General features: G+C 47.0%; 1 protein-coding gene across 3 annotated transcripts in view; it reads left to right on the plus strand.

The window, feature by feature from the left end:
* The window catches only part of slc5a11 (solute carrier family 5 member 11), a 45644-nt gene that overhangs the window by 1334 nt on the left and 17865 nt on the right, over nucleotides 1–26445 (plus strand). For all 3 annotated transcript variants that reach the window (XM_052022370.1, XM_052022371.1, XM_052022372.1), the window contains exons 3-13: nucleotides 3012–3083; nucleotides 3165–3269; nucleotides 8405–8464; nucleotides 9605–9709; nucleotides 11004–11109; nucleotides 11669–11749; nucleotides 13422–13627; nucleotides 13888–14023; nucleotides 14110–14217; nucleotides 15847–15997; nucleotides 25742–25910. In XM_052022370.1, the coding sequence (XP_051878330.1) occupies nucleotides 3012–3083; nucleotides 3165–3269; nucleotides 8405–8464; nucleotides 9605–9709; nucleotides 11004–11109; nucleotides 11669–11749; nucleotides 13422–13627; nucleotides 13888–14023; nucleotides 14110–14217; nucleotides 15847–15997; nucleotides 25742–25910 (1299 nt within the window). The remainder of the gene's footprint in view (nucleotides 1–3011; nucleotides 3084–3164; nucleotides 3270–8404; nucleotides 8465–9604; nucleotides 9710–11003; nucleotides 11110–11668; nucleotides 11750–13421; nucleotides 13628–13887; nucleotides 14024–14109; nucleotides 14218–15846; nucleotides 15998–25741; nucleotides 25911–26445) is intronic.

Consider the following 26445-nt stretch of genomic DNA (forward strand, 5'->3'; position numbering starts at 1 on the left):
ATACACACACACCACACACACACGTGCATACGTACACACAGCACACACACACATACACACACACACACACACACACACACACACACACACAAACACAACACATACCACAGACATACACACACACGCACATACGTGGGAGGGAGCTGACAGACTGGACACTGTGGGCACTGGGTGTCAGCACTGGGGCACTGTAACCCTTGTACAGCTCGTGAAACTGGAGGGGAAGCCCAGTGTTGAGTTCACCTGCTGTGGCTACAACATCTTGTGAATGCACTGGGATTATTGATGTGGCCTTGACAGCCCTGAGCTGGTGGGTGTAACTGGAGACCTGCACAGACTTCTCAGTGGATGGAGCCCAGGCCATGGTGTGGGCACTGTCCTCCTACAGAAGGCGGTGCCCATGTGACCACAGCTCTGATGCCAGGTTGTCCTGGCACCTGTGCCCAATGAGGGTGTTTCCAGCCTCATGAGTTTTGTGCCCTGCCTGTTCTGCAGCACAGGAGCTATCTCAGCCACCCTTGGGGCAGAGTGTGAGGAGGTTGCCTGTGGGTGGATCATCCTCCACAGTGTGCCTCTTCTATTGGAGATGTGGTTGTTGCAGGAAGAGGGTATGGATAGTCTGAGATGTGGGACCTCCAGCATTAAGTGATGGGTAGTGCGGGGCAAGTGTCACTGCTCACTGCTCAGATCTCCACCAGAGCTGTGTGAAGCAGTAGCTCCCACCACCCATTGTCGACGCTACCCGGTTGTGTGGTCTGAAGTGACTGAGGCCTCACTGAGAAATTACTGCTCTGACGTTCTCCCAACCCATCCAGTACCAGCCTGCTTGGTGTGCCATAAAGTCAACCAGTCTCAGCTCTGTGTCCCGCAGCCTTCCTGCAACAACCTGGGGGCTCAGTTGTGAAAGTTGATCCGCGCTGTAATAAAGTAGACAACAGCAGAACCAAGGAGTGTACAGTTAATTCTTTATTATTTTAATGCTAGCAGGAGCAGAGCAGGGCAGCCGGGGAACCTCTACTCCCTCAGTTTCTGTTTGTGTCAGTACCTGGTGACAGGGAGGGGTTTGTGTGGCAGGTGACATGGGGTGGAAATCTCATCATGCAGGCTGGTCTGGAGGGGCATCTGCTCATCCCCAGTGACCAGCTCCCTCACCTCACCACGGGTGTTCACTGGCAAATCCACCTTCAGGTGCTTCCTCTTCCTGACAGTCTTTGGGCTCCAGGGCTCCTCCTGCTGGGACATATTCCACTAGGGTTCCCTCCCACTGGACCTCCTCCCATTGGATCTTCTCCCACTGGGCCTCCTCCCTCAAGAACATGCCATTGCCTGTGTATCTCTGGGCTATATACCACACAGTGGTGAAATCTGTACATTGGATGGCCCCAGGACTGACAGAGGCATCAGAGACCCCATCTCCTTGTCAGCGTGGATGTACCAACAACTGTGTTTGGAGTTACACTTGGATGAGGAGCCAGGGCAGGTGGACAGTCCTTTCCCCACCTGCCCCCTTCCCCAGGATCCTCCATCCAGGCAGTCTGGCAACCTGCTGTCCCCGAGGATGAACTGGTCACGGGGACTTCCAGGAATTGTGGCTCTGACCATGGGAAGAGTTTCTGATGATCTAATGCCCCTGGACAAGGGGTGAGTGGAACCCTTCCCTTCTGAGGAAATGCTTGGGATATTGAGTGGGCCTCTTGTGGGCCATCCATGGCTGCCCAGACTCGTGGGAAGTCAATGATGCCAGCAAATCCCAGTAAATCACCTTGTCACGGACACGGTCCCTGGGTGGTCTCATCGACACAGCGGTGAACGGGGTGTTGGGAGACAGTGGAGTGTTGGGGTAGTGTTTGGAATGATCCTGTGGTGGGGAGACCCAAACTTGAGGTGACACTGACCCCCTGAGACCGGAGCTCAGGCACGAACGTGTGACTGAAGCCCCGTTGAAGGGTCTCACACATCTCAGTGATGACAGCTTGGAAGCCCTGAGCCTGTCCACTGGAGAGGACCAGGCGGGAGGTGGTGTTGGTGTGAGATGGGAGCAAGCTCTGGGTGGATAGGAAAATATGTAGCTCCTGCCCCAAGGTCCCTGACATTACCCTATTGATCCTCCAGTGATGTATGGTTCCCACAGGAGGGACCAGTGAGGTGTTGAGTGCTACAAGGGATAAAGGTCTCACCCTGAGCTGCAGCAGCCTCTGAGGCTGTGGACAGTATTTGAGCAGCCTCTCGAGGTAGGCAGTCCAGTGTGCTGAGAGCAGCGGTCCTGGGAATCCCCGGCAGGGAGTGACTAATAATGTGGTGAGCCTCACACAAATTGGTGCTGCTGGTGAAAGAGATTGGTGTTGGACATGTTGATGATGTCAGTGTCTGGGCCACAGCTGCCAGGAGAACCTAGACCATGAGCTCACAAGTACCTGGTCAACCTGGGCATGGTGCAATTCCAAAAGTAAACAGGCACCATCCCTATATCCTACACTGAACAGCCATGTGCTAAAATTACAAGCAAGTGGGCCCATCCTCTTGGCAGTGGTTTCTAATGGACGATGGGTTGATAACCCAAGGACAAGGGTTTCAGCAGGCTCTTGCATGTGGAATCAGAACGCAGCTTTCGAAGGCAGTTGGGCAAGGTTCTGAGGGGTCCTTTGTCTGCAACCCCTTTGTCAGAACTGGGAAAGTGAGAAGTCAAATTAGTTTCCAGTAGCAGAGAAGGTGGAGGGAGGGATGGGTAGAACCAAGAGAATACCTCTGGTAGGGTGAGACCAGATGAGTTAAATCCTGAAGGGATTTCAGTCTTCGAGGCCGGGATAGGGGAATGAGCATCACAAACATGCCAGACCCTGGGATGGTCCCTTGGATGAAAATGTCTGGGTCAAAATGTCTTTGAGCTTTTCTTCAGGCTGGGACTTGGCAAGAAATCCAGGCAGATCACCATCGAGCTCTGAGAGCCAGGGCGAGGGGGAAAATGTGGATCAACTAGTGCCTGTGATCTCACCATCCGTTGATTCTGTCAGTCCATGTACAGGACAAAGAGGAACACGGTGAAGGGCTACTTCCTCGCTGGGAAGGACATGGTGTGGTGGCCGGTGAGTACCTTGGCTTGTGACTTCAGTAAAAGACTAGGTTCTGAAGCTTTCTGCTCTAAAACACCCTTTTCCCTCCATTAGATCGGAGCCTCGCTCTTTGCCAGTAATGTGGGAAGTGGTCATTTCATTGGATTGGCAGGCACTGGGGCTGCCTCTGGTATCGCAGTCAGTGCATATGAGTTCAACGTGAGTTCTATTAGTACACTTCCTTGTGATGTGATCAGTGGTGATGGGTTATCAACTTGTTTTAACTCTCCTTTCCCTCTCCAGATCATTGTTCTTGGAAACAGAAACAGAAAATCCTGGAAACACTAAGCAAGTCAGGCAGTATCCTCAGAGAGGAACAGAATTTAATGTTTCAGGTCAACCACCCTTCATCAGAATTGGAAAGATGAGAAAACAAGTGTGTTTTAAGGTGCAGAGGGGGGGGGGAGGAGAGGAGATGGGATGTCTGGGATAGAGTGCGCACCAAAACTGTCATGGTAACACTTGTTTCTCTCCACATTCTGCTTCAGTTTGTTTCATTTCTCATTTCTGACCTAACTGCCATTTTTTGCTTTCTTATTATGACACAGAGGGACATCATTTGGCCCACTAGGTCCATGATGTTTCCCTGCAGAGCATTCCCCATCAATTCCATTCCCTCCCCTACTCCCCAGTAACACATTCTCCCTCAGATGCCCATCAACTCCAGATTGATTCTTCTGTCTACAGAATGTGGGAGGAAACCAGGAAAGCCCACACAGTCACAGGGAGAACATGCAAACTCCACACAGCTAGCACCTAAGGTCAGGATCAAATCTGGTGCTGGGAGACGTCAGGTCCACCAACTGTGCCTCTATACTGCCTTCAGTAATTGTTACCTTGGAAACTTGATCTTCACCCTATCCCAGACACCTCCAATGTTCTCTCTACCTCACTCCTCTCTGCAGCTTAAAGCAATGCCTGCCTTCTCACTTTTCCAGTTCTGACGAAGCATCAGGTTTGAAATGTTAACTGTTTCTCTCTACACGGATGCTGACTGACCTGCTGAATATTTCCAGAACATTCTCCTTTGAGTGTAGCTAGAGCAGTGAGATTTAATGTTTTTGTTGTTATTTGAGGAGATATGTGCGAGGAAGGTCCTGAATCTGCCAGGGATTTCAGTGCCTTAGAACTGAACCATCAAAGCCTCAGAGCGTAGGAAAAAGAGAAAAGCCTGCTTGTCCTTGACTTCTTACCCACTGTCAAATCAGCATAAACAGTTCAATGAAGCCCCTGGTGATATGCAGGTCCTGTTGTATCATGAAACATAGAGTCATAGAATACTACAGCACAGAAACAGGACCTTCAGCCCATCCAGTCCATGCTGACCTGATCTTCTACCTAGTCCTATCTACCTGCACCCAGACCATATCCCTCCAAACCCCTCCCATCCATGTACTTATCCAAACTTAAATGTTATAATTGAACCGGCATCTACCACTTCCTCTGGCAGCTTGTACCACACTTGCACCACCCTCTGAGTGAAGAAGTTCCCCCTCAGATTCCCCTTATATATTTCACCTTTCACCCTAAACCTATGTCCTTTAGTTCTAGTCTCACACAACCTTAGGGGAAAAAGCCTGTATGCATTCACCTTATCTATACCCCTCATAATTTTGTAGACCTCTATAAGATCTCTCCTTATTCTCCTGTGCTTCAAGGAATAAAGTCTTAACCTATTCAACCTTTCCCTATAACTCAGGTCCTCAAGTCCTGGCAAAATCCTTGTAAATTTTCTCTGCATTCTTTCAAGCTTATTGATATCTTTCCTGCAGGTAGGTGACCAGAACTGCACACAATACTCCAAATTCAGCCTCACCAATGTCTTGTACAGCTTCAACGTAACACCATGACTCCTGATTTATGAAGGCCAAGGTGCCAAAAGATCTCTTTACAAACCTATCTACCTGTGACGCCACTCTCAAGGAACTATGGATCTGTATTCCCAGGTCCCTCTGCACCCCTCAGAGCCCTACCAATCCAGTATAAGTCTTACCCTGGTTTGTCCTCCCAAAGTGCAACACCTCACACTTTTCTGCATTAAATTCTATCTGCCATTTTTCAGCCCATTTTCCTAACTGGTCAAGATCACAGTGCAAGCTTTGATAGCCTTCCTCGCTGTCCACTACACCCCCAATCTTGGTGTCATCTGCAAATTTGCGGATCCAGTTTACCACATTGTCATCCAGATCATAAATATAGATGATGAACACCAACGGACCCAGCAGTGATCCCTGCGGCACACCACTAGTCACAGGCCTCCAGTCAGAGAGAAACATCGACAACCACTCTCTGGCTTCTCCCACTAAGCCAATGTTGAATCCAATTGGCTACTTCATCCTGAATGCCAAGTGACTTAACCTTCTGGAGCAGCCTCCCATGCGGCACTTTGTCAAAGGCCTTGCTAATGTCCATGTAGACAACGTCCACCGTCTCTCCATCATCAACCTTCTTGGTAACCTCCTCGAAGAACTGGTTGGTTAGACAAGACCGACAACGCACAAAGCCATGTTGACTGTCCCTAATCAGGCCCTGTCTATCCAAATACTTATATATCCTGCCCCTTAGAATACCTTCCAATAATTTACCCACAACTGACGTCAGGCTCACCGGCCTATAATTTCCTGGCTTATTCTTAGAACCTTTCTTAAACAACGGAACAACATTGGCTATCTTCCAGTCCTCCGGCACCTTACCTGCAGCTAAGGACATTTTAAATATCTCTGCCAGGGCCACCACAATTTGTGCACTAGCCTCTCACAAGGTCCAAGGGGGACACCTTGTCTGGCCCTGGGGATTTATCCACCTTCATTCGCCTCAAGACAGCCAGCACCTCCTCTTCCGTAATCTGGATACGGTCCATGACTTCACTATGCTTTTGCCTCAGTTCTATAGTCTCTATATCTGTCTTCGGAGTAAATACAGATGGAAAAAATTCATTTAAGATCTCCCCATCTTTTTCGGCTCCATATATAGATAACCATGCTGATCTTCACGGGGACTAATTTTGTCCCTCGCTACCCTTTTCCTCTTAATATAGCTATAGAAACCCTTGGGATTCTCTTTCACCTTGTCTGCCAGAGCAACCTCATGTCCTCTTTTTGTCCTCCTTATTTCTCTCTTAAGTGTTCTCTTGCATTTCTTATGCTCCTCAAGTGCCTCATTTGATCCTAACTGCCTTTACCTGATATGTACCTCCTTTTTCTTTACTAGGACCTCAATGTCCCTTGATAACCAAGGTTCCCTCTAACCTGTTAGCCTTCCCTTTTATTCTAACAGGAACATACAGGTTCTGTACTCTCAGTATTTCATTTTTGCAAGCCTCCCACTTAACAATCATCTCTTTGCCAGAAAACAGCCTATCCCAGTCCACACCTGCCAGATCCCTTCTGATGCCATCAGAATTGGCCTTACTCCAATTTAGAATCTCAAGCCTAGGACTAGTCCTATCCTTCTCTATAATTATCTTGAAACTAGATCCAAAGTGTTCCCCTAAAGACACTGCTGTCACCTGCCCTGTCTCGTTCCCTAAGAGGAGATCCAGCATTGCGCTCTCTCTAGTTGGAACATCCACATATTGATTAAGGAAACTTTCCTGAGCACATTTGACAGACTCTATACCATCCAGTTCCTTTACAGTATAGGAGTCCCAGTCTATATGTGGAAAGTCAAAATCACCCACTAACACAACCCTATTTTTCTTGCTGTCTGCTGTCTCTCTACAAATTTGTTCTTTTAAATCCCGCTGACTATTGGGAGGGAACATTGGAGGGAGAAAATCGAGACAACATCATGAAGGGAGAAATAGCTGTACTGATGCTGACATGACATGACAGAACCAATTTATGCACAGCAATTTCCTGTTAACAACCAAGTAGTTGTAACTGGACGATCAGTCTTTGTCAGGCCGTGTGTGAGAAACTGGGGACCAAACTGTTCCTGGGGATCTTTTACGTTAGTGCCTTGGATAGACGCCTCATCTGACAGCAGGATGGCTCTCCCTCGTGACATCTGTGGGGTGCCTGCCTAGAGTTCTGATGTTATACCTCTACGTTTGAGGCTTTCATCCATAACCTTCTGACTCGGGAGACTGCTCCCACTAACAGTTCCTTACTGGGCTGTCACTTAGGTGCAAGGGGACTTGAAATAAAACAGAAGATGCTGGAAGCACTTGGCAGGTCAGGCAGCATCCGTGGAGAGAGCAACCATTAATGTTTCAGGTCTGAGACCCATTTGTCAGAACTGGGAAAGAGAGAAAACAGATTGGTTTCCGGTTGCAGAGAGGTGGGAGAGGGATGGGTAGAGCCAAGGAAATACCCCTGGTAGGGTGAGACCAGGTGAGTTAATGTGGCCCCTAGAAGTCCACTCTGCCTCTTATGTTTTATGTTGTTGATAGTAAGGCAGGGCCAGGCTAATGGAGGGAGAAAACTGAGACAACATCATGAAGGAAGAAATAGCCATACTGATGCCGACAGAAAGAAAGAGCGAGCTACCCAAAGTTGTGGAGTTCGATAGCAGGTCAGCATGAGGTATTGCTCCTCAGGCTTGTGTTGGACCATGTTCTAACAGGGCTGGAGGCCACAGACAGAGAGGTCAGAGTGGGAGTGGGACTGGGAATTCAAGTGGCAGATCCGTCAGAGCGCAGGTGCTCCACCAAGATCACCCAATCTGTGTCTGGTTTCTCCTTGAGGTACCTGCTGTATACAGTCTGGGTTTCAGAAGTCTGTAGGAGGGCAGCATCACTGCTGTCTGGGGTGTAAGGGTCAGTGTGCAGCCACAGTGAGGGGCCTGAGCCAAGGCTGGAGCTGGGACATGACAACAGTGTGAAAAACAAAGGATTTGAATGGGATCTCACTGACTGTAGTTAGCAGAGTTAAACTGGTCATCTTTGCATCAGAAGTAAATAATCAGTTTCTTTAACCAATCTCAATCTATAACAATTTTGGTTTATGTGTTAGATTGCCTTGATAATAACCAGCAGTGGGTGTAAAACTGAACTTTATAACTGGCCCATTTCTCTCAAACCTTGCTGATCATTAAAAAGCCAGGAACTACATCAGTCCCTGCTGGGTTTGAACCCCGTTGAGTCCCTGCTGCACCTGAGGGTGGGGGGATTGCAGGGAAGGTGGTGGGTGGTTCAGCAGGGCAGATGGAGGTGCAGTTTTTAAGGGGACAGTTACTGAGATGAAGGGAAAGGGGGAGAAGGGAAGGGGTCACTGAGGTCTGATGGTATGGGATCACTTTTGGGACCTTGCCCTGGTTCTGCTGTCATCACCTCCCTGTACTTCTCTCTCCAGGGAATGGTTATTCTCATCCTGCTGGCGTGGTTCTTCCTGCCCATCTACATTTCAGCTGAGGTAATGTTTGCACTTCAGATCTGATCCCCGCTGTGTTCCTCTCCCCTCCCCTCCCCCTTGAGGGAATCATTCAACATCCCTCCCGATTTAGCTTAACAAGGTTTTTGTGGACTGGGCAGTTCTCTGTTGAGAACTCGCTCTGCCTGTGAGGGCTGGCAGGGTGTTTGCAGTGCCCAGGACTGAGGGCAGTGATTCTGTCATGGTTTGCCCTTCCAATTGGTGTAGGATAATTGACAGCTTGCTGACCCGGTGCAGCGGGAAAACAGGAAGAGGAAAAATGTCTGGCACCAAGCAGCTGACCTTCTGCCACTGGCCTGGGATAGTACAGATCCTAGTGCCTTGTGGAGCAGGTATAAGAGGCTGAATGGCCCACTTCTTCAGTTGCTTGTGTCCTTGAAAATGAAGTTGTTGACACATCATGGAAACCATTCTCAATAACAGAATAGCAATGTCACGTCTGACATCCCAAAACATACACCCATTTACCATGTTCTTTTTAAGTTTAAATCTCACATTTGCCTGTATTGCAATTCACTTACCACAGGGTTGGGCAGAGGTTAAGTTACCACTCTGGGTGTTCAGAGTCCTGGACTAACCATTCAGCTGTGGGACATAAATCAGTTAGTAATCTGGAGTTTAAAGCAAAATGGTGCTCATAATGAGAACCACTGGATTGTCGTAAAAACCCACCTGGTACACCAGGGTGGGAAATCCACTGTCCTTACCCGGCCTGTACGTGACTCCAGACCTCCAAGCTGCTGGAATCTGAAGTGGTTGAGTGAGTGGTTCAGTTCAGAGGCAATTAGTGATGGCACTAAGTGCTGGCACCACCAGTGATGCCCAGATCCTGGAAATGAATTAAAAATAGGACAGGCCTATTGGCTAAATTTATTACTATCTCTTTGTAATTTATTTGTTCCATCCTCTTCCACTGTCCCTCCTCTGTTGACAATGCTGCCTACCTTTGTTTCATTGATGCAGTTGGATGTGTGACTTCCTACCCCATCTGCAAGGTCACAGGTCCCTGCAGGACCCACTGGTCACCTCCTGCTGTCCCACCAGCCCTGTTCTGCCAGTCTCCCAGCCAGCTCACTATGTTCTACAGCGCTACAATGGGATGAACATATCTTCTCTCTGCAGGTCACCACCATGCCTGAATACTTACTGAAGCGATTTGGGGGCCAAAGAATCCGACTTTTTATTGCAATTCTCTATTTGTTCATCTATATATTTACAAAGATATCAGTAAGTAAATGATTTTGAAAGGAAACGCTTGAAGGCCATGAGAGAAGGGAACACGTTGATTGGGGGAAACCTGCTGGCATCCACAGAACCCCCCAAAGCAGAACATCACCAGTAGGAGCTGTGAAACGATGTCACGGTGGGAATGGGTGAAGCACGGCCGCATGTGTTGGGTATAGGTCTAACACTGGACAGGACTTTCGGGTAACTCCTCTGATCTTCTTCAACATGGTGTCGTGGATTATTTTACATTACCTAAGGCCTTGGTTTAATCTTTCATCTGTAAAATGGTTTTTGTTCACTAATACACTGAGTGTGGCCCATATTTTTTCACTTAAGATTAGAGTTGAAGTCACTGCCTTTCGACACAGAAGCAAGACCACAGTCAACAGAGCCCCTGCTGTATAATGTAGCCCAGTGGCAAAGCAGATAAGCCTGCAGGATGCAACCGGGCAGAAGAAATGTGACCAGCAATCATTCAATATATGATTCTATGTGAAAGGAAAAATAAGTAACTCTTCAGAAGGAATATGATGTTAACTGGGTATCAAATAGAAATGAGTGAAATATATAAAACTAGGAACTGCTGGAAACACTCAGCAGGTCAGGCAGTATCTATGGAAAAAGAAACAGAGTTAACATGTCAGAGACCCTCTGTCAGAGTGTGTCTCATATCAAAGAAATGAGAAAATGCACAACACAGGATTAAGATTACTGCAGTGTGAAGAGTAAATGCCCTTGGCATAACTTGTATGTGAGCTCATATATAACACAGAACAAAATACTGCAGATGCTGGAAATCTGAAGTAAGAACAAGATGTTGGAATTACTCACAAGGCCAGGCAGCATCTGTGGAGAGAGAAACAAAGTTATTATTTCATCAGGACTAAAAGTCATTGGAGATAGAAAGGGTTTTTCTATCACGGATGCAATAGGGTCTTTTAAGAGACTTTTGGATAGGTACATGGAGCTGAGAAAAATAGAGGGCTATGGGTAAACACCCAGGAGTGTTTAACTCACAGAGCAATAGATAATCTGCTGTATCTGTGGGAGGAAAGGAATTGTTGACGTTTCAGGTCAAAACCCTGCATCAGGACTGGTTTCAACCCAAAACATTGACAATACCTTTTCTCCCACAGATGCTGCTCAACCTGCTGAGTTCCTCCAGCAGATTGTTTGTTGCTCCAGATTACAGCATCTGCAGTCTCTTGTGTCTCCAGTGTAACTCAGAGTGTGTGTGGGGTTCCGTCATGACATACTGCTGAGTAATGTATCTTATACTCATGTGTTAACCCAGGTGGATATCTATGCAGGAGCTATCTTTATTCAACAAGCTCTCCACTGGGACTTGTACATTGCAGTAGTTGGGTTATTGGTGATCACCACCCTCTACACTGTTGGAGGTAGGTTTGGCCATCTGTGGACATTTTTCCTCAAGTTCACGGTGATGATGTCTTATCCTGTTACAGTACGTACCCAGGACCAGCTCCACAAAATTCCAACTCCAACCTTCTTCCAGTTGGCTGCTTTCAACAGCAACTCATGGCGGCACAGTGACACAGCTGGTAGAGCTGCTGCCTCCCAGCTCCAATAACCCCGGTTCAATCTTGACGTCTTGTGCTGTCTGTGTGGAGATTGCACAGTCTCCCTGTGACCGTATGGATTTCCTCCCACATCCCAAAGATGTGTGGGTTGGTAGTTTAATTGGCCAGGGTAAATTGCCCAGTGGGTGTAGGTTAGTGGCAGAATCTGGGAAAGGTGATTGGAATGTGAAGAGAATAAAATGGGTTAGGGTAGAATTAGATGGTTAGATTAGTTGGTTAGTGTGGACTCAGTGGGCCAAAGGGTCTGTTTCCGTGATGTATCTCTCTCGCCCATTTCTTAACTGGCTCCCCATTGGCTCTGGTCAGGGACATTTGCACCAATGAGCAGAGGTCATTTTTGTATTTCTTTATTGGGCAGGTGGTCTGGCGGCAGTAATATACACTGATGCACTCCAGACTGTCATCATGTTGATCGGAGCTCTCATTCTCATGGGATATGGTGAGTGGAATTCAGCTGAACATTCAAGGCTAGAGGTTCCAAATCAAATCAAAACTTCCTTTGGGCATTGCAGGTAAGGTTTATAGTCCATCCCCAATTGCCCTTGAGAAGGTGGAGTGAGCCCACGTCTTGAATTGCAGTACTGTTTGGACAGAGAGTTCCAGGATTAAGACCAATGATGATGATGGACCAATGAAATATTTCCCTGTCAGGTCAGTGCATGGCTTGGAGGGAACCTACAGGTGGTGAGTTTGGGAGGTGCTGTTGGAGTAGCCTGAGTGAGTAACTGCTGTACATTTTATAGAAGGTACACACTGCAGAGACTGTGTGCTAGTCCTGCCAAACAAGTTTAAAGCCTCCCCAATAGCACCAGTGAGGGTATTGGTCAGAGCCAGCACTGCTTGCTTCTGCTGGGGCTTTAGTCCCACTTTGACTCTGACTGAAATCTGTCAGTGGGAGTGTGAATCAGCCATTGGGTTACCCTTTCTCTGAGCATGACATGCCCCACAGTTCTGTTTGACATGGGTTCAGTGAATGCATTCTGTAATCTGGTGATGCTGTGGCAGGGGTGATCTGGAGATGTTGTCCTGCCTCAGCTTATTGCAGAGTTCATTGTCCTGTTCTGATGTGGGCTGGCCCTTCACACGGTTGCTCCTCATAATTCTGGCAGTGTGTATCAAGTATTTAATGCAGAATATTATAAGCAGAATATTATAAGCACATGGTTACACCGTGACATTGTCCTGTTCTGATGTGGGCTGCTCCTCATAATTCTGGCAGTGTGTATCAAGTATTTAATGCAGAATATTATAAGCAGAATATTATAAGCACATGGTTACACCGTGACATTGTCCTGCTCTGATGTGGGCTGGCCCTTCACACGGTTGCTCCTCATAATTCTGGCAGTGTGTATCAAGTATTTAATGCAGAATATTATAAGCAGAATATTATAAGCACATGGTTACACCGTGACATATCCTGAACAATGGTGAATTCGGGGGCTGTACTGTCCTTGATTTGGCTTCAATAGGAGGTTAGGTTCAAGTTGTGAAGTGCAGTGAGAGTATAAATGATCCTCAGGATCATGTCGAGCTGCCTGCTCTGCCTTCCAGTGTTGTGGCCGAGCTTCTCTCTCTGTCCTTCCAGCAGGTTGTTCAATCCCCTTCCTCCTCAGCATCTACCCCTCTCCTGGGTAGACAGTTCCTTCAACTCACAAGGCACATGCCCATGACCTGTCTCCACATTTCATTCCTAAATCTGTCATAATCTGTTTCTCCTGACTCTACACTCCTCCCTCAGGAGAAGCAGCCTCTCACATCAATCCTTTCAAATCCCTTCTTCTAAACTCCAAGGAATCCAATCAGTCTCTCCTCATTGGAAAATCTCTTCTTTCCAGGAATCAGACTGGTAAACTTTCCTCACTCCTCTTCTAAGGCAAGCATTTCCTTCCTTACATGGTCTCCAACATGTAGTTGGAGAGATGTGGTAGTCCTGAGACCTGGGTTCAGAGGATAAGGTTCAATTGGTTGTGGAACATTCAAACACAGTGAAACCTTCTTGCAGAAGGAGCTGTAAAATAGAACATCCAAGAGAGGCTGATCATTTTATAAGACAGTGTTAGATATACTTCTGGGTTTCTTCAAGACCAGTAACACAGCTCTCTGCTCCACAGCTTTTGCTGAAGTTGGAGGTTACTCAGGCCTTCAGGAGACGTACTTCTATGCTATTCCAAGTGTCCGTGACTTCAACACCTCCTGTGGCTATCCAAGAAAAGATGCTTTCCACATTTTCCGGGATCCCGTGACCTCTGACTTTCCTTGGCCAGGAGTACTGATTGGAATGACAATCCCTTCCATCTGGTATTGGTGCACGGACCAGGTACCACCCTCTGCTTTCTCACCTCAGTCCCGCTTTACCTTCCCCCAGTTCTCAAAACCTGTTGCCGTTCCCCACTCTTCACGTTGGCATTTGCACACCCTCTCTTGTGTCAGCTTAGCGAGCGGCAAAGCTGTAGATCCACTTCCCAACACCGCCCCTCCCCCAGTTGCATCCTGCTGGCATAGGATAGCGGAGACGCCTGGCATGTTTCCTCACAGTGTTGATGCTCAGTGATCTTGTTCCATTGTATCAAACCTCAGGTCATCGTCCAGAGGTCCCTGTCTGGCAGGACACTCCTACATGCCAAAGGTGGCTCCTTGTTCGCTGCCTGCTTAAAGATCTTGCCCATCTTTATAATGGTTCTCCCGGGTATGATCAGCCGAGTGCTCTTTCCAGGTAAGTGGAGAAGGTGTTCGAGGTTTGCCAGGCGCCGCCTTCCTGCAGCTCACCATGTCTTACTTCCATTGTCGCTCCTGTTTTAGATCAAGTGGCCTGTGCTGACGCCGACACCTGCCTTAGGATCTGCGGTAACCCGAATGGTTGCTCCGACATCGCCTACCCAAAGCTGGTAATGGAGTTACTGCCAGGAGGTACATAGAACGTACAGCCATTTGGCCATACCTGTCGATACCAGTCACAGAGTCATAGAGTTGTACAGCATGGAAACAAGCCCTTCCTCACTAATCATTCATGCCAACCAAGGTGCCTTCCTGAGCTGGTTCCATTTGCCTGCATTTGGCCCATATCCCTCTAAACCTTTCCTATCCATGTACCTGTCTTTTAAGCGTTGCAATTGTACCCATCTCTACTAGCTCCTTCCATAGATCTACCACTCTCTGTGTGAAAAACTTGTCCCTCAAGTTCCCTTTCAATCTTTGCACTCTCACCTTAAACCTATGCCCTCTAGTTTAGACTCCCTGACCCTGGGAAAAAGACTGTGACCATCCTCCTCATCTACGCTGCTCATGATTTTATAAACCTCTATAAGGTCACCCCTCAGCCTCCTTCGCTCCAGAGAAAACAGTCCCAGCCTCAATCTCTCTTTATAACTCAAGCCCTCCAGTCCTGGCAACATCCTTGAGAACTTTTCCTGCACTGTTTTTTGCCTAATCATATCCTTCCTACAGTGAGGTGACCTGAACTGCACACAATATTCCAGGGACGGTCTCACCAATGTCCTGTACAGTCCTTGTGGTCCCTTCCAGCTCCCTCCCACTCTGCCACAAAATATCTGTATTCCTCTGTTCCTCTTATCCTGAAATCTTTTCCTTGACCATTTGTCAGGACCTGGAATTCATAGAAACTTCTGGGTTGAGCAGTTTTTTTCCACTGAAGTCAAAGGTGCCAAAACAATGGGACACAGGCCCATCCTATCCCTCAGTAACCCTCAGACAGTCACTGAGCAATATCCAATATTCTGTTATGAACAGGGTGGTGGAAATTGGGAGATAAGATTGATGGGGGTAGGTCAGTGAGAGGATGGATGGGGTGGGCAGGTAGAAGATGTCAGCAGTGGAGGGTGACTGGTGATAACAGGTAGTTAAAGGAGGCACAAACGGGCAGTGGTGCGGGTGCTGCAGCCCATTGACCAATGCTGGAACTGGCCTCAGCCCTCAGTTCAAGATCTGGTTCAGGGCTCCCGTGGCCCCACGTGCCTGCTGGATGTCAGGAGAGTGGTGTGGCCCCACTTCATGTTGCTGACTCCTCACCAGTCACAGTTCCGGCCCATGGTCTGTTTTAACTTGCAAATGGCCCTCCACCCCTGGTTAAATCCATCAAAACCATTTAACATTGGCAGCAAACAATTGTCACCAACATTATCCATCTCCTTCCAGGTGAAAATATCTCCTGGTGAGTTGGAGTGCAGGGGAATTTGATTCAAGGGTGAGTTTAAGGGCTTGTGGCACAAGGTCTTGGAACAGAATCTCATGATCAGGTGTTGACCTTCTCACCCCCTCCTTCTTCATCATCACAAAGAAGATGCTCCCCTTTTCCTCTCCCTTTGCTGTGACAGATTTTCAGGGAAGGTGCTTTTTGAGTTAAGGAAGGGTGAACGTGAGTCCCAGGAAATGAACCAGAAGCTGAGGTGGTGAGTGTGTGATGCTCACTGGTGTGCCTCAACCTGTGAATGTGCCACCAACCCTCTGGTCCTTGTTATAACTCAGCTCCTGGCGGGAGCTTGGTTTAACCCTGTTCCTGTTCTCACTCTCCCACTGCAGGGCTGCGGGGCCTGATGATGTCAGTCATGATCGCTGCTCTCATGTCCTCCCTCACTTCAATCTTCAACAGCGCGAGCACATTATTTACAATGGACATCTGGCACCACCTCCGGCCCCATTGCTCCGAATGGGAGCTCATGGTTGTTGGCAGGTAGGGAAAGGCAGAGCTGCTGGGGGAGAAACGTTTAATCCAAGAAAACGTCACAGACTGACCATAAGCAACATGGAACCTCTTCTGTGTGTCTGACCAAAATAGTCTCCTCTCCTTCCCCCCTCCCCCACCCACCTACCTTCCCCCCTCACCTGCTCTCGCCTATCACCTGAACTCACCCATCACCCACCTACGAGTGCTCCTCCTCCCTCCCTCCACCTTCTTATTCTGGCTTCTGCCCTCTTCCTTTCCAATCCTGATGAAGGGTCTTGATCTGAAATGTTGACTGTTTATTTCCCTCTGTTGATGCTGCCTGACCTGCTGAGCTCCCCCAGCACTTTTTGTGTATTGCTTCAGATTCCAGCATCTGCAGAATTTCTTGTGAGTCTCCTCATGTTTTTCCTCTCCGAATCGTGTTACTGGGCTGAAACACAGTGGGTTATAGTGTTCCTCCTTGTCGGTTGTTTTCCAGACCCTCCAGCAGTGCCCCTTCTAATATGGCCTTCCCTGCTCCCTTCCCTGCCTGTATCTCTCAGCCTCCCTCACACTCCCACAACACACCTCCAACAGCTATCACCAGCTAGTGAGAAATGCCAGAAATTACTCAATTACTTTGTAAAAACATCATTTACAATGAATGATTTGGTATGAAAATTCCTCAGTGGAGGCAGTTGTAACAGATGGAAGTTAATCCTGACAAGCACGCGGTGATGCATTTTAGGAAGACAAATTTTTTTTTGGAAAGGCAAATAGTGGTAGGACATACACAGAAAATGGTAGCGTGCTAAGGAATGTTGATGAACGGAGAGACCTAGAGATCCAAGTCCTTAGTTCCTTGAAAGTGGCAACACAGGTAGATCGGGTTGTGAAGAAGGCATATGACATGGTTGCCTTTATAGGTCAGGGAACAGTCGGGGCATTACGTTGCAACTTTACTGATTAGATTGCACTTGGAGTATTATGTGTAGTTGTGGTCACCACACACTATTTGAAGGATGTGATGGTGCTGGAGAGAGTGCAGAGGAGATTCACCAGGACATGGTATCCCTTTTTACCAGGGTGGGAATGTTAAATACTAGAGGGCCCAGCTTTAAGGTGAAGGAGGAAGCTTAAAGGAGATTCACGGGGCAAGTTTTTAAAGAGAGTGGTAGGTGCCAGTGGAGGTGGTGAAATCAGATACAATCACTAGGTTTAAGAGACATTTAGATATTTAAAGAGATATGCCTAATGCAGGCAGATGGGATTAGTGTAGACAGGCAAAAGGGTTGGCATGGATGAGTTGGACCAAAGGGTTCTGCTTCTGTGCTGTACAACTCTCTGACTCTGTGACTATGACTGTATTGCTTTCATTGCTCTCTGGCATCTGACATGAGACGGAATCAGACCATTCACAGCCTCTTTGTTATAGCTGACCTCGACATGAACTTTGTACCACACAGCCATGCTGCCACCTACACAGGCTTTGTCTACCAAAAGAACATCAGAAATCAGAGCAGAAGAGGAGGGAGGGAGAGGGAGAGGAAGAGGTTGAGAAGTCCGCACAGCCCTGGACTGTTCGGTGAGATTATGGTTGATTGGGTCCTGGTCTCACGTTCCCTCTCTTGTCCAATCTCCATAACCCTGACTCCCCCACAGTCTGAAAATCAACCTCAACCTCCAATATACTAAATGACTCAACATCCGCAACTTCTTGGGGTAGAGATTTTCACTAATTTACAAAGGTCCGAGAGAAGAAATTTCTCCTTATCTCAGAACCTTACGTTTCACAGAGGTCACCTCTCATTCTCCTAAACTACAGGAGTACAGACACAACCTACCTAACCTTTTCTCATAACACAACCCTCCTTGTCCCAAGAACCAATCAAGTGAAACCGCTGCATTGTTGCTAAGGTAACTGTGTCACTCCTTAAATACAGTGGTTGGTATTGTGCACAGTATTCTGTGAATGGCCTCACCAATGTCCCAAGCACTTGTAGCAAAATTTCCCTATTTTACACCCCACCCACTTTACAACAAAGGCCAATGTTCCATTAGAACTCCTAGTTACTTGCTGTACCTGCACCTTGTATCTCTTGTGCAAGCACACCCCATTGGCTATTGCTTGCCAACCATAAGGCAACCTGTTTATCCCTGTTCTGTTAACCTCTACCCATAGTAATAAGTTATTCTTGACACCCTGTACCCTTATCTTGAGTTATGTCAAATTCCTTTTAGAAACTCAACCCACATGATCTACTGACTTTCCTTCACTATCTGGCCAGTTACATACCTAGAGAATCTAATAAACTTGTTGTGCACCATTTTCCCTTCTAAACCACTTCCACTCTGTCTAATCATTCTCGGCTTTCTATCATCACTTCCTTGATGATTGGATCCAGCATTTTCCCAGTGACTGCTGTTGGGCCATTGGCCTGTACTTCCTTGTTTTCTCTCCTGAGCTGCAGTTTTACATTTGCTGTTTGGCAATCTGCTGGAACTTCACCAGAGTCTAGGGAATTTTGGAACATACAACAATCCATCCACAAAACTTGCCACATTTTAGTAAGGCATTTGATAAGGTTCCTCATGGAAGGCTTATTCAGAAAGTCAAGAGGTATGGGATCCAGGGAAACTTGGCTGAGTGGGTTCAGAATTGGTTTGCTCATAGAAGACAGAGGGTGGTAGTAGATGGAGCGTATTCTTCCTGGAGGTCGGTGACCAGTGGTGTTCTGAGGGATCTGTTCTGGGACCCCTGCCCTTTGTGATTTTTATAAATGGCTTGGATGAGGATGTGGAAGGGTGGGTTAGTAAGTTTGCTGATGATACAAAGGTTGGTGGTGTTGTGGATAGTGTAGAAGGTTGCTGTAGATTACAACAGGATATTGATAAAATGCAGAGCTGGGCTGAGAAGTGGCAGATGGAGTTCAACCTGGATAAGTGTGAAGTGATACACTTCGGGAGATCAAATTCAAAGGCAGAATACAAGGTTAATGGCAGGACTCTTAGCAGTGTGGAGGAACAGAGGGATCTTGGGGTCCATGTCCATAGATCCCTCAAGGTTGGTGCTCAGGTCGATAAGGTTGTTAAGAAGGCGTATGGAGTGTTGGCCTTCATTAATTGGGGTACTGAGTTCAAGAGCCGCGATGTGATGTTGCAGCTCTATAGAACTCTGGTCAGACCACACTTGGAGTATTCTGTTTAGTTCTGGTCACCTCATTATAGAAAGGATGTGGAAGCTTTAGAGAGGGTGCAGAGGAGATTTACCAGGATGTTGCCTGGATTGGAGAGCATGTTTTATGAGGATAGGTTGAGCGAGCTAGGGTTTTTTCTCTTTGGAGAGAAGGAGGATGAGAGAAGAAGGATCAGAAAATGATAAGAGGTTTAGATCGATTGGACAGTCAGAGACTTTTTCCCAGAGCAACAATGGCTAACACAAGGGGACATAATTTTAAGGTGATGGGAGGAAGATGTGAGGGGGATGTCAGGGTAAATTTTTTTACACAGGGAGTGGTGGGTGCATGGAACGCACTGCCGGCAGATGTTGTGGGGTCAGATACATCAGGGACATTTAAAAGACTCTTAGGTAGACGCATGAATGACAGAAAAATAGAGGGTTTTGTGGGAGGGAAGGGTTAGCTAGATCTTAGAGCAGGATTAAATGTCAGCACAACATTGTGGGCCGAAGGGCCTGTACTGTGCTGTAATGTTCTATGTTCTATTTTACTTGATGATGAAACCCTCCCGTACTGGTTTCATTACCCTAGTTGACAACACCCTCCTGGACAGCCTCTCTCAATCTACCATCTGGAAATTGATGTCTTCCAAAAATCTGTTGCCCGGTTCTTAACTCGAGTCCCCTTTTCCATCTCCTGTAAGCATGATGGCCTACGGTGACTGGGTGTACAACATCTTCTCAGATGGCCAGGCCTTCCTTACCTCTGTAACCACCTTCATCTGTCGAACTCTGAGCTACCTGCACTCCTCCAATTCTGGTCTTTTGATCATTCCCAAATATATTCTCTGCAGTCATGCCATGAGCCCACACTTTGGAATTCCTTTCCTGCCTCTCTTAACTCCTTTGAGACTGCTGAAAACCCAGTTGTCTGGCCAAACCTTTAGTGGCCTACCTTCTGTGTCAAAATTTTGTTCAATTTCAGTCTGGTGAAGGACTTTGGGAAGCTTTGTTACATAAAAAGCACAATATCAATACAAGTGGTTGCTGTTGTTCCCCCAGCTGAATTTTGTGATAAATTCCCTGAGATGCTAGTGGTTAGGATTTGGATATCAGATTCCTGCTCTGGAAAATTGGAACCTGGGAGCAGGTGAGAAGATGGCAGCTTGAGTCTCTATGCCATCTGCCCAGACTCAGTGAGCAGCACCTCCATCTTACCACTCACCCTGCACTTGCTTCAGGGATTTGACCAGGTGATGGCTTTGATCTCAATCACACTCTCCATATTGACTATCAGATGAAGTTTATTCTTGTTGAATGTGCAACTGCTGGACTCCCAGTGGGTCAGTTCCACACTCCCTTCTGCATGGATCTTGGATCCTGATGATTATGTGCAAACAATCTAATTTTACCAAGTGTGATCTCAGAAACACTTTCTTATCTTTCTGTGTCTGTACCATTTCTCAGACTCGCCCCATCACCACATTCCAAAACTGTTCGGCTCTGTGTTCTCTTGCCAAAATGAAACTTTTGGTTGAGTCTTTGTTGTTTTTGATCTGCCTCTCAATCTTTGAACTAAGACTCTCAGGAACGATTCTTCATTACCATACATTGTCTTAAATCTTTACTTTTTGTGGAGATCTTATAACCGAAACATTGCATCCTACCTTTCTATCCCTCAAGTCTGAACCATCATTTCATTTTATAAAATTGTTTAATATGTTGGGATGAGCTTGTCACTAGCAAGGTTTTACCTTGTACTACCTCAATGCATTGTGTAATGGATTGATCTGTATGAACGGTATGCAAGACAAGATTTTCACTGTACCTTGGTACATGTGACAATAAGAAAACCTATTCCATTTCCAAGGCCAACATTTATAACTCATGCCTATTTGGCCCAGAGGTGGTGGTGACACATCTTCTTGTACCACTGCAGTACTTCTGGTGAAGGGACTATACAAGAGCACAAGAAAATAGGAGCAGGAGTGGCCCTTCAAGCCTGCCCCACCACTCAATATGATCATAGCTAATCTGCTCCAGGCCTCATCTTCCCTTCTGTCTCATCTCTATAGCCCTCAATTCCCTGATCTTTCAACAATTTATCTACCTCCTCTTTAAACACTTCTGTTGATCCAGCCTCCACAACCCTCTATGACAGAGAATTCTGGAGATTCACCACACTCTGCGAGAAGAAATTTCTCAAGCTTAAAATAACCAGCCCCTTACCTTGTCACTATGTCCCCTTGTTGAACATTCTCCCATTAGTGGAAACATCTCAACATCTACCCTGTCAGTCCCCTCAAGGACCTAGAATGTTTCCATATGATCACCCCTCTTTCTTCTAGACTCCAAACAATGCAGATCCATCCTGTTTAGCATCTCTTGACAGGACAACACTCACATCCTGGGAATTAGCCTGATGCATCTCCTTTGGACTGCCTCCTATGCTAGTATATCCTTTCTTAAACAAGGAGATCAAAAACTGTGCACAGTACTCCAGGTGTGCCCTCACCATCACCCTCTAATATTGTAACAACATTTTTCTATTTCTAAACTCTGACCCTTTTGTAATAATTTGTCACTTGCCCTCTTAACAACTTAGTTCATCTGCCTGCTAACATTTGGTAACTCATGCATCAGAACACTTACATCCCTCTGAACTCCACTCGTCAATAGCCTCTCCATTTGGGTAATAATCTGCCTTTTGATTCCTCTTACAGAAGTGCATGACCTCACACTTCCCCACATTAAACTCCATTTGCCAAATTTTCACTCACTCACTCCCTGTCTACATCCTGTTGCAGAGTCACAGTATCCTCATCACAACCTGCCCTCCTACCTGTGAGTGTATCATTGGCAAACTTGTCTACCTTACACTCTGCCCCCTCCTCCAGGTCATGAATGTAGGTAGCAGATGACTGAGGGGCTACAGCATGGGGTACTCCACTGGATGTGTGCCTGATGTAACTTTGGGTGTGTGCTACTTTAAGCATTGTAGCACATGGCCAACTGCTCTCTGTCTATTTTGCAGTAAAGTTGAGGGAGAAGTTTCCAGAAAGTTTATCACTCTGTACACTGGAGTTGCCTGTTGTTCCTGTGTAACATTCCCACAGGAGGGAAAGTCCCTTCATTAACTTAACACCAGCTATCTGTCGGGAACTTAGAAAGTGATACAGATACATGGTGTCAGCAGTGCTGCCTGATCGAACTCTGAAGTTTTGGCTCAGTGCCTCAATATTGATATGTGGATAAGAGAGAGAGAGAGGTCCATTTGCAGAATGCACAGGCAAGTGCTTAGGGGAAGCACAGAATGTGATACAAAGTGCATCTTTATTCATGCATCCCTCACAGGCTGCCTCTGTGGAGCTTTCTAAATACACTGTTGCAGCCCAGACAGAAGTTAGTCACATGACTCAGCCCTTAAAGAGGTAACACCCTTAAAGCAATGAATGTTACTACAGGATGTGGTGGGGTGGGGGGGAATGATGGGTCTGGTGTTGCAGGGGGGGGTGAGGGTGGAAATGATCAGCAGGCTTGAGCTGAGTGCTTCCCATGGCAGAGGGAGCAGGGTGCTGTAGGCTGTGCTGTCAGAGGGTGTGAGATGTGCTATGGGGGGTATTGGTATTGGTATTGGTTTATTATTGTCACTTGTACTGAGGTACAGTGTAAAGCTTGTCTTACAAACCGATTGTACAGGTCAATTCATTGCACAGTGCAGTTACATTGAGTTAGTACAGAGTGCATTGAGGTAGTACAGGTAAAAACAATAACAGTACAGAGTAACGTGTCACAGCTACAGAGAAAGTGCAGTGCAAAAAAGGTGCAAGGTCATAACAAGATAGATCATGAGGTCATAGGGGACTGAGGCTTTGGAATGATTGTGTCGGATTGCCCATCAGAACTTGCAGGACAGAAATACTGAGTGGTGGGAGATTGATGGGGAAAGGGTTCCACTGTCTGTAAGGGCAAAGGAATGAAGCGGTTTTACTGATTAACAAAGGAATGGCTGTTGCCCTAATTACCACAATGTCATCGATTCCCTCCCAGTGGATGATTTACTCTCAGCATTGACCGTGGGCAGCAGTAGGTTTCATTCCCCAGTCTTCTTAAACCCATCAAGGTTTCCAGCCAAGGTCAATGTCAGCATCCACCTCGCGGAGCTGTCAGCTTTATACCCAGCATGCGCCAACTTAATTACCCCACCTCAGGGCAGATATTGCCTTGCATTAATGTTCTACTTACCTCAGCCCGTCAATGAACCACTCGTAAATGACCAGCTATTTCAACAAGCTTGTCCATGATCAGATAGTGTGGCTGGGGCCACCCCCCACCCCTGCCTTCACTCACGTGTGACTCAGGGTCTGTCCTGTTTAATCAATGATTTCAGGGCCCACTCCCATATCACCAGTTTAATTGTCCATCTGCTCTGTTTAAATGTATTGGTTCCAGGGTCTCCCTTTCCCTCACCTGTTTCCCAGTTAGCACAGTGTGTTGCATTGCTTTCCCCAGAGGAAATGTGGCTTGGCTCATATACCATGGGCACAAACTGCTGCTTTTATAGTTCTGTTTAAAAATGACCTGGAGTGTTTAAGTCGAAGAATGCTGTCTCATTATCCTTCTGTCCCTCCTTGCGTAATTCCATTCCTGATTGGATTTCTCAACCATTACTGTTACATTATGTTGTTAATATTTCCATGATATAAACTCCTCACCCAACCATGAGGGAGACTGCAGATGCTGTAAACTGGAGCAAAAAACAAACTGCTGCAGGCGCTCAGTAGGTCAGGCAGCAGCTGTGGAGGCAGAGGGGTGGTCAATGTTTTAGGTCGAGACCCTCATCAGGACTGAGGGTATAGGGGGAGGATAGCCAATATAAAGATGTGAGAGGGAGGGGTGAAGCAGATGCTGGTGTCGTAAATAAATGAAGCACAGCGACTGTTAACAGCCAAATCATTCTTTTATTACCTTGCTAGCAAGGGAGCAGTTAAGGGAAAGCACCATGATCTCAACCAAAACTGGCTCAACCCCCTTTCTTACAATTTTTTCTTGTACAGTTTCTTCTTGTTCTGTAACTTTCCATGACCTGTGCTAGGTCACACAGAGGTCAGATGCAGACAGGCAAGACAATGACAAAAAACAGGCTCAACCCTAACTGCACAAGGCTCAATTCATTCAAGCGGTTATAGGTTCTTGATAGATTTGGTGGTGCTGTAGCAAGGATATGCAGCTAATCATTAACCCTTTTGCAACCACGTTGTGCATATTCTTCCACACTGGCAGGTGACAGGTGGAACCAGGTGAGGAGGGAGATGATGGGCAGATAGTGCCAGGTATGGGAGGGGAAGGGTGGAGCTGGGAGACAGCAGCTGGTGGGTGAGAGGTAGAGACAGATAAGGAGAGAGAAAAAAGGGGCAGATGGAGCCAGTAGGGGGAAGGGAGGGGAGGGTGGAGGTAAGAGACAGAGACTGGGAGTTGATAAGTGGAGGCAAGGAGCTACAGATGCTGGAATCTGATAAGTAAGGAAGGTGAGAGGAGCCAGACAAGGGAGGGATGATGGGTGGATGGAACTAGATGGGGAGGGGGAAACCTGAGCGCAACAGAAGGAGAAAGAAAAGAACACAAGGAATGTGGGTTACCTGAAAATGGAAAATTCAATGTTCATACCCAGGCAGAATATGAGGTGTTGTTCCTCTAGTTTGCGTATGGCCTCACCCTGGCAGTGGAGAAGTCCGAGGACGGTCACGGGAGCTCAGAATGGCCAGTGACCCAACCAGCCCTTCCAGGTGAGGCAAAGATTCACATGCACCTCTCCAACTTTGTCTACTGCTCTCGATGTGGCCTCCCCTACATTGGTGAGACCAAGTGCAGGTTAACTGACCTTTTTGTAGAGCACTGACGCTCTGTCCCCAGGGGCCATCCTGAGCTCCCTGTTACATGCCATTTCAGCTCCCCTGCCCATTCTCACACTGACCTGTCCATCCTCGGCCTTCTCCACTGTCAGGGTGAGGTCCAACGTAATCTAGATGTAGGAAAATTGAGGCAGAGTAGGCATTGATTTAGCTCAAGAAGATCTAGATATTGAATATCTAGAGAGAAAGACAATGACAGCAATACCCCAGGGTGTGTCAGTGTGAGGTGAAGGACAAACACTGTCAGAATGACAAATTCTCCTGAGAACGGCCAGTTGGTTGGTTATCAATAATGCCAATCTCGGTGTGCCTGGGAGGCCCCTAAGGACAGGAACTGTAACATTTGAAGTTTGCTTTACCAGTCTCCTGCTGACTCACCTCATCTTACAAAAGGTAGGTGAAAACATCATTGACAAATCTGCAAGTCTTGTAGTTGGAGCAAAGTTCAACTCAGCTGAGCTGCAACCTGATTTGTAGTCATTTTGAATTTATGTGGGATAATTGGTCCATCCCAACCTCTTATTACAAAGCCTTCCCTTTGAAGTGTTTATGAGGGAAGGAGTGTAGGGAGTGCTTGTTTAGGGAGTCACTGCAGGGTTTCAATGCTGCTGTGAGACAGGCATTGGGTGGAAGTCAGGCTGCTGTATGCCATTGCTCACTGTGGTTCTGTCTGCACTGCAGGGTGTTTGTGCTGGTGCTGGTGGTCATGTCCGTCCTCTGGATTCCTCTGGTGCAAATCAGCCAAGGTGGCCAGCTCTTCATGTACATCCAGTCCATCAGTTCCTATCTGCAACCGCCGGTGGCAGTGGTCTTCATGGCCGGATGCTTCTGGAGACGGACAAATGAGATGGTGCCTGTTTGTTTTACATTTGACAGTTAATATTAGTTGTTAGATTGTAAGTGTCATCATTGTAAGGGTTGTGTTTGTTGGAAGGCCTGTGCCTCTGGGATGAATGGGGAGAACTGGAGCAGAGTCACGGTCAGACTCTTGCACTCACTCAACTTAAATGCATGCTCTTTAGTACTTGACCTTTCTACCTTGGAAAAAGATTCTAACTGTCTACCCTATGCCTGTCAGAATTTTATAAACTTCTATCAGGTGTCCCCTCAGCCTCCAGCACTCCAGAGAAAACAACCCAAGTTTGTCCAATTTCTCCTTACAGCCCTCTAATCTGGGCAGCATCCTGGTAAATCTCTGCTGTAATCCCTTCCTGTAATGGGGCGACCAGAACTGAATACAATACTCCAAATACAGCCTAACCGAAGTTTTATAAAGCTGCAACATGACTTCCTTACTCTTATACTCAGTGCCCTGACCAATGAAGGCAAGCATGCCAACTCATCTGGATTCACCTATCACCTGCCAGCGTGTGCTCCTCCATGTC

The sequence above is a fragment of the Pristis pectinata genome, chromosome 8 (genome assembly GCF_009764475.1).
Source record: "Pristis pectinata isolate sPriPec2 chromosome 8, sPriPec2.1.pri, whole genome shotgun sequence".
In the NCBI taxonomy this organism is placed as follows: domain Eukaryota; kingdom Metazoa; phylum Chordata; class Chondrichthyes; order Rhinopristiformes; family Pristidae; genus Pristis; species Pristis pectinata.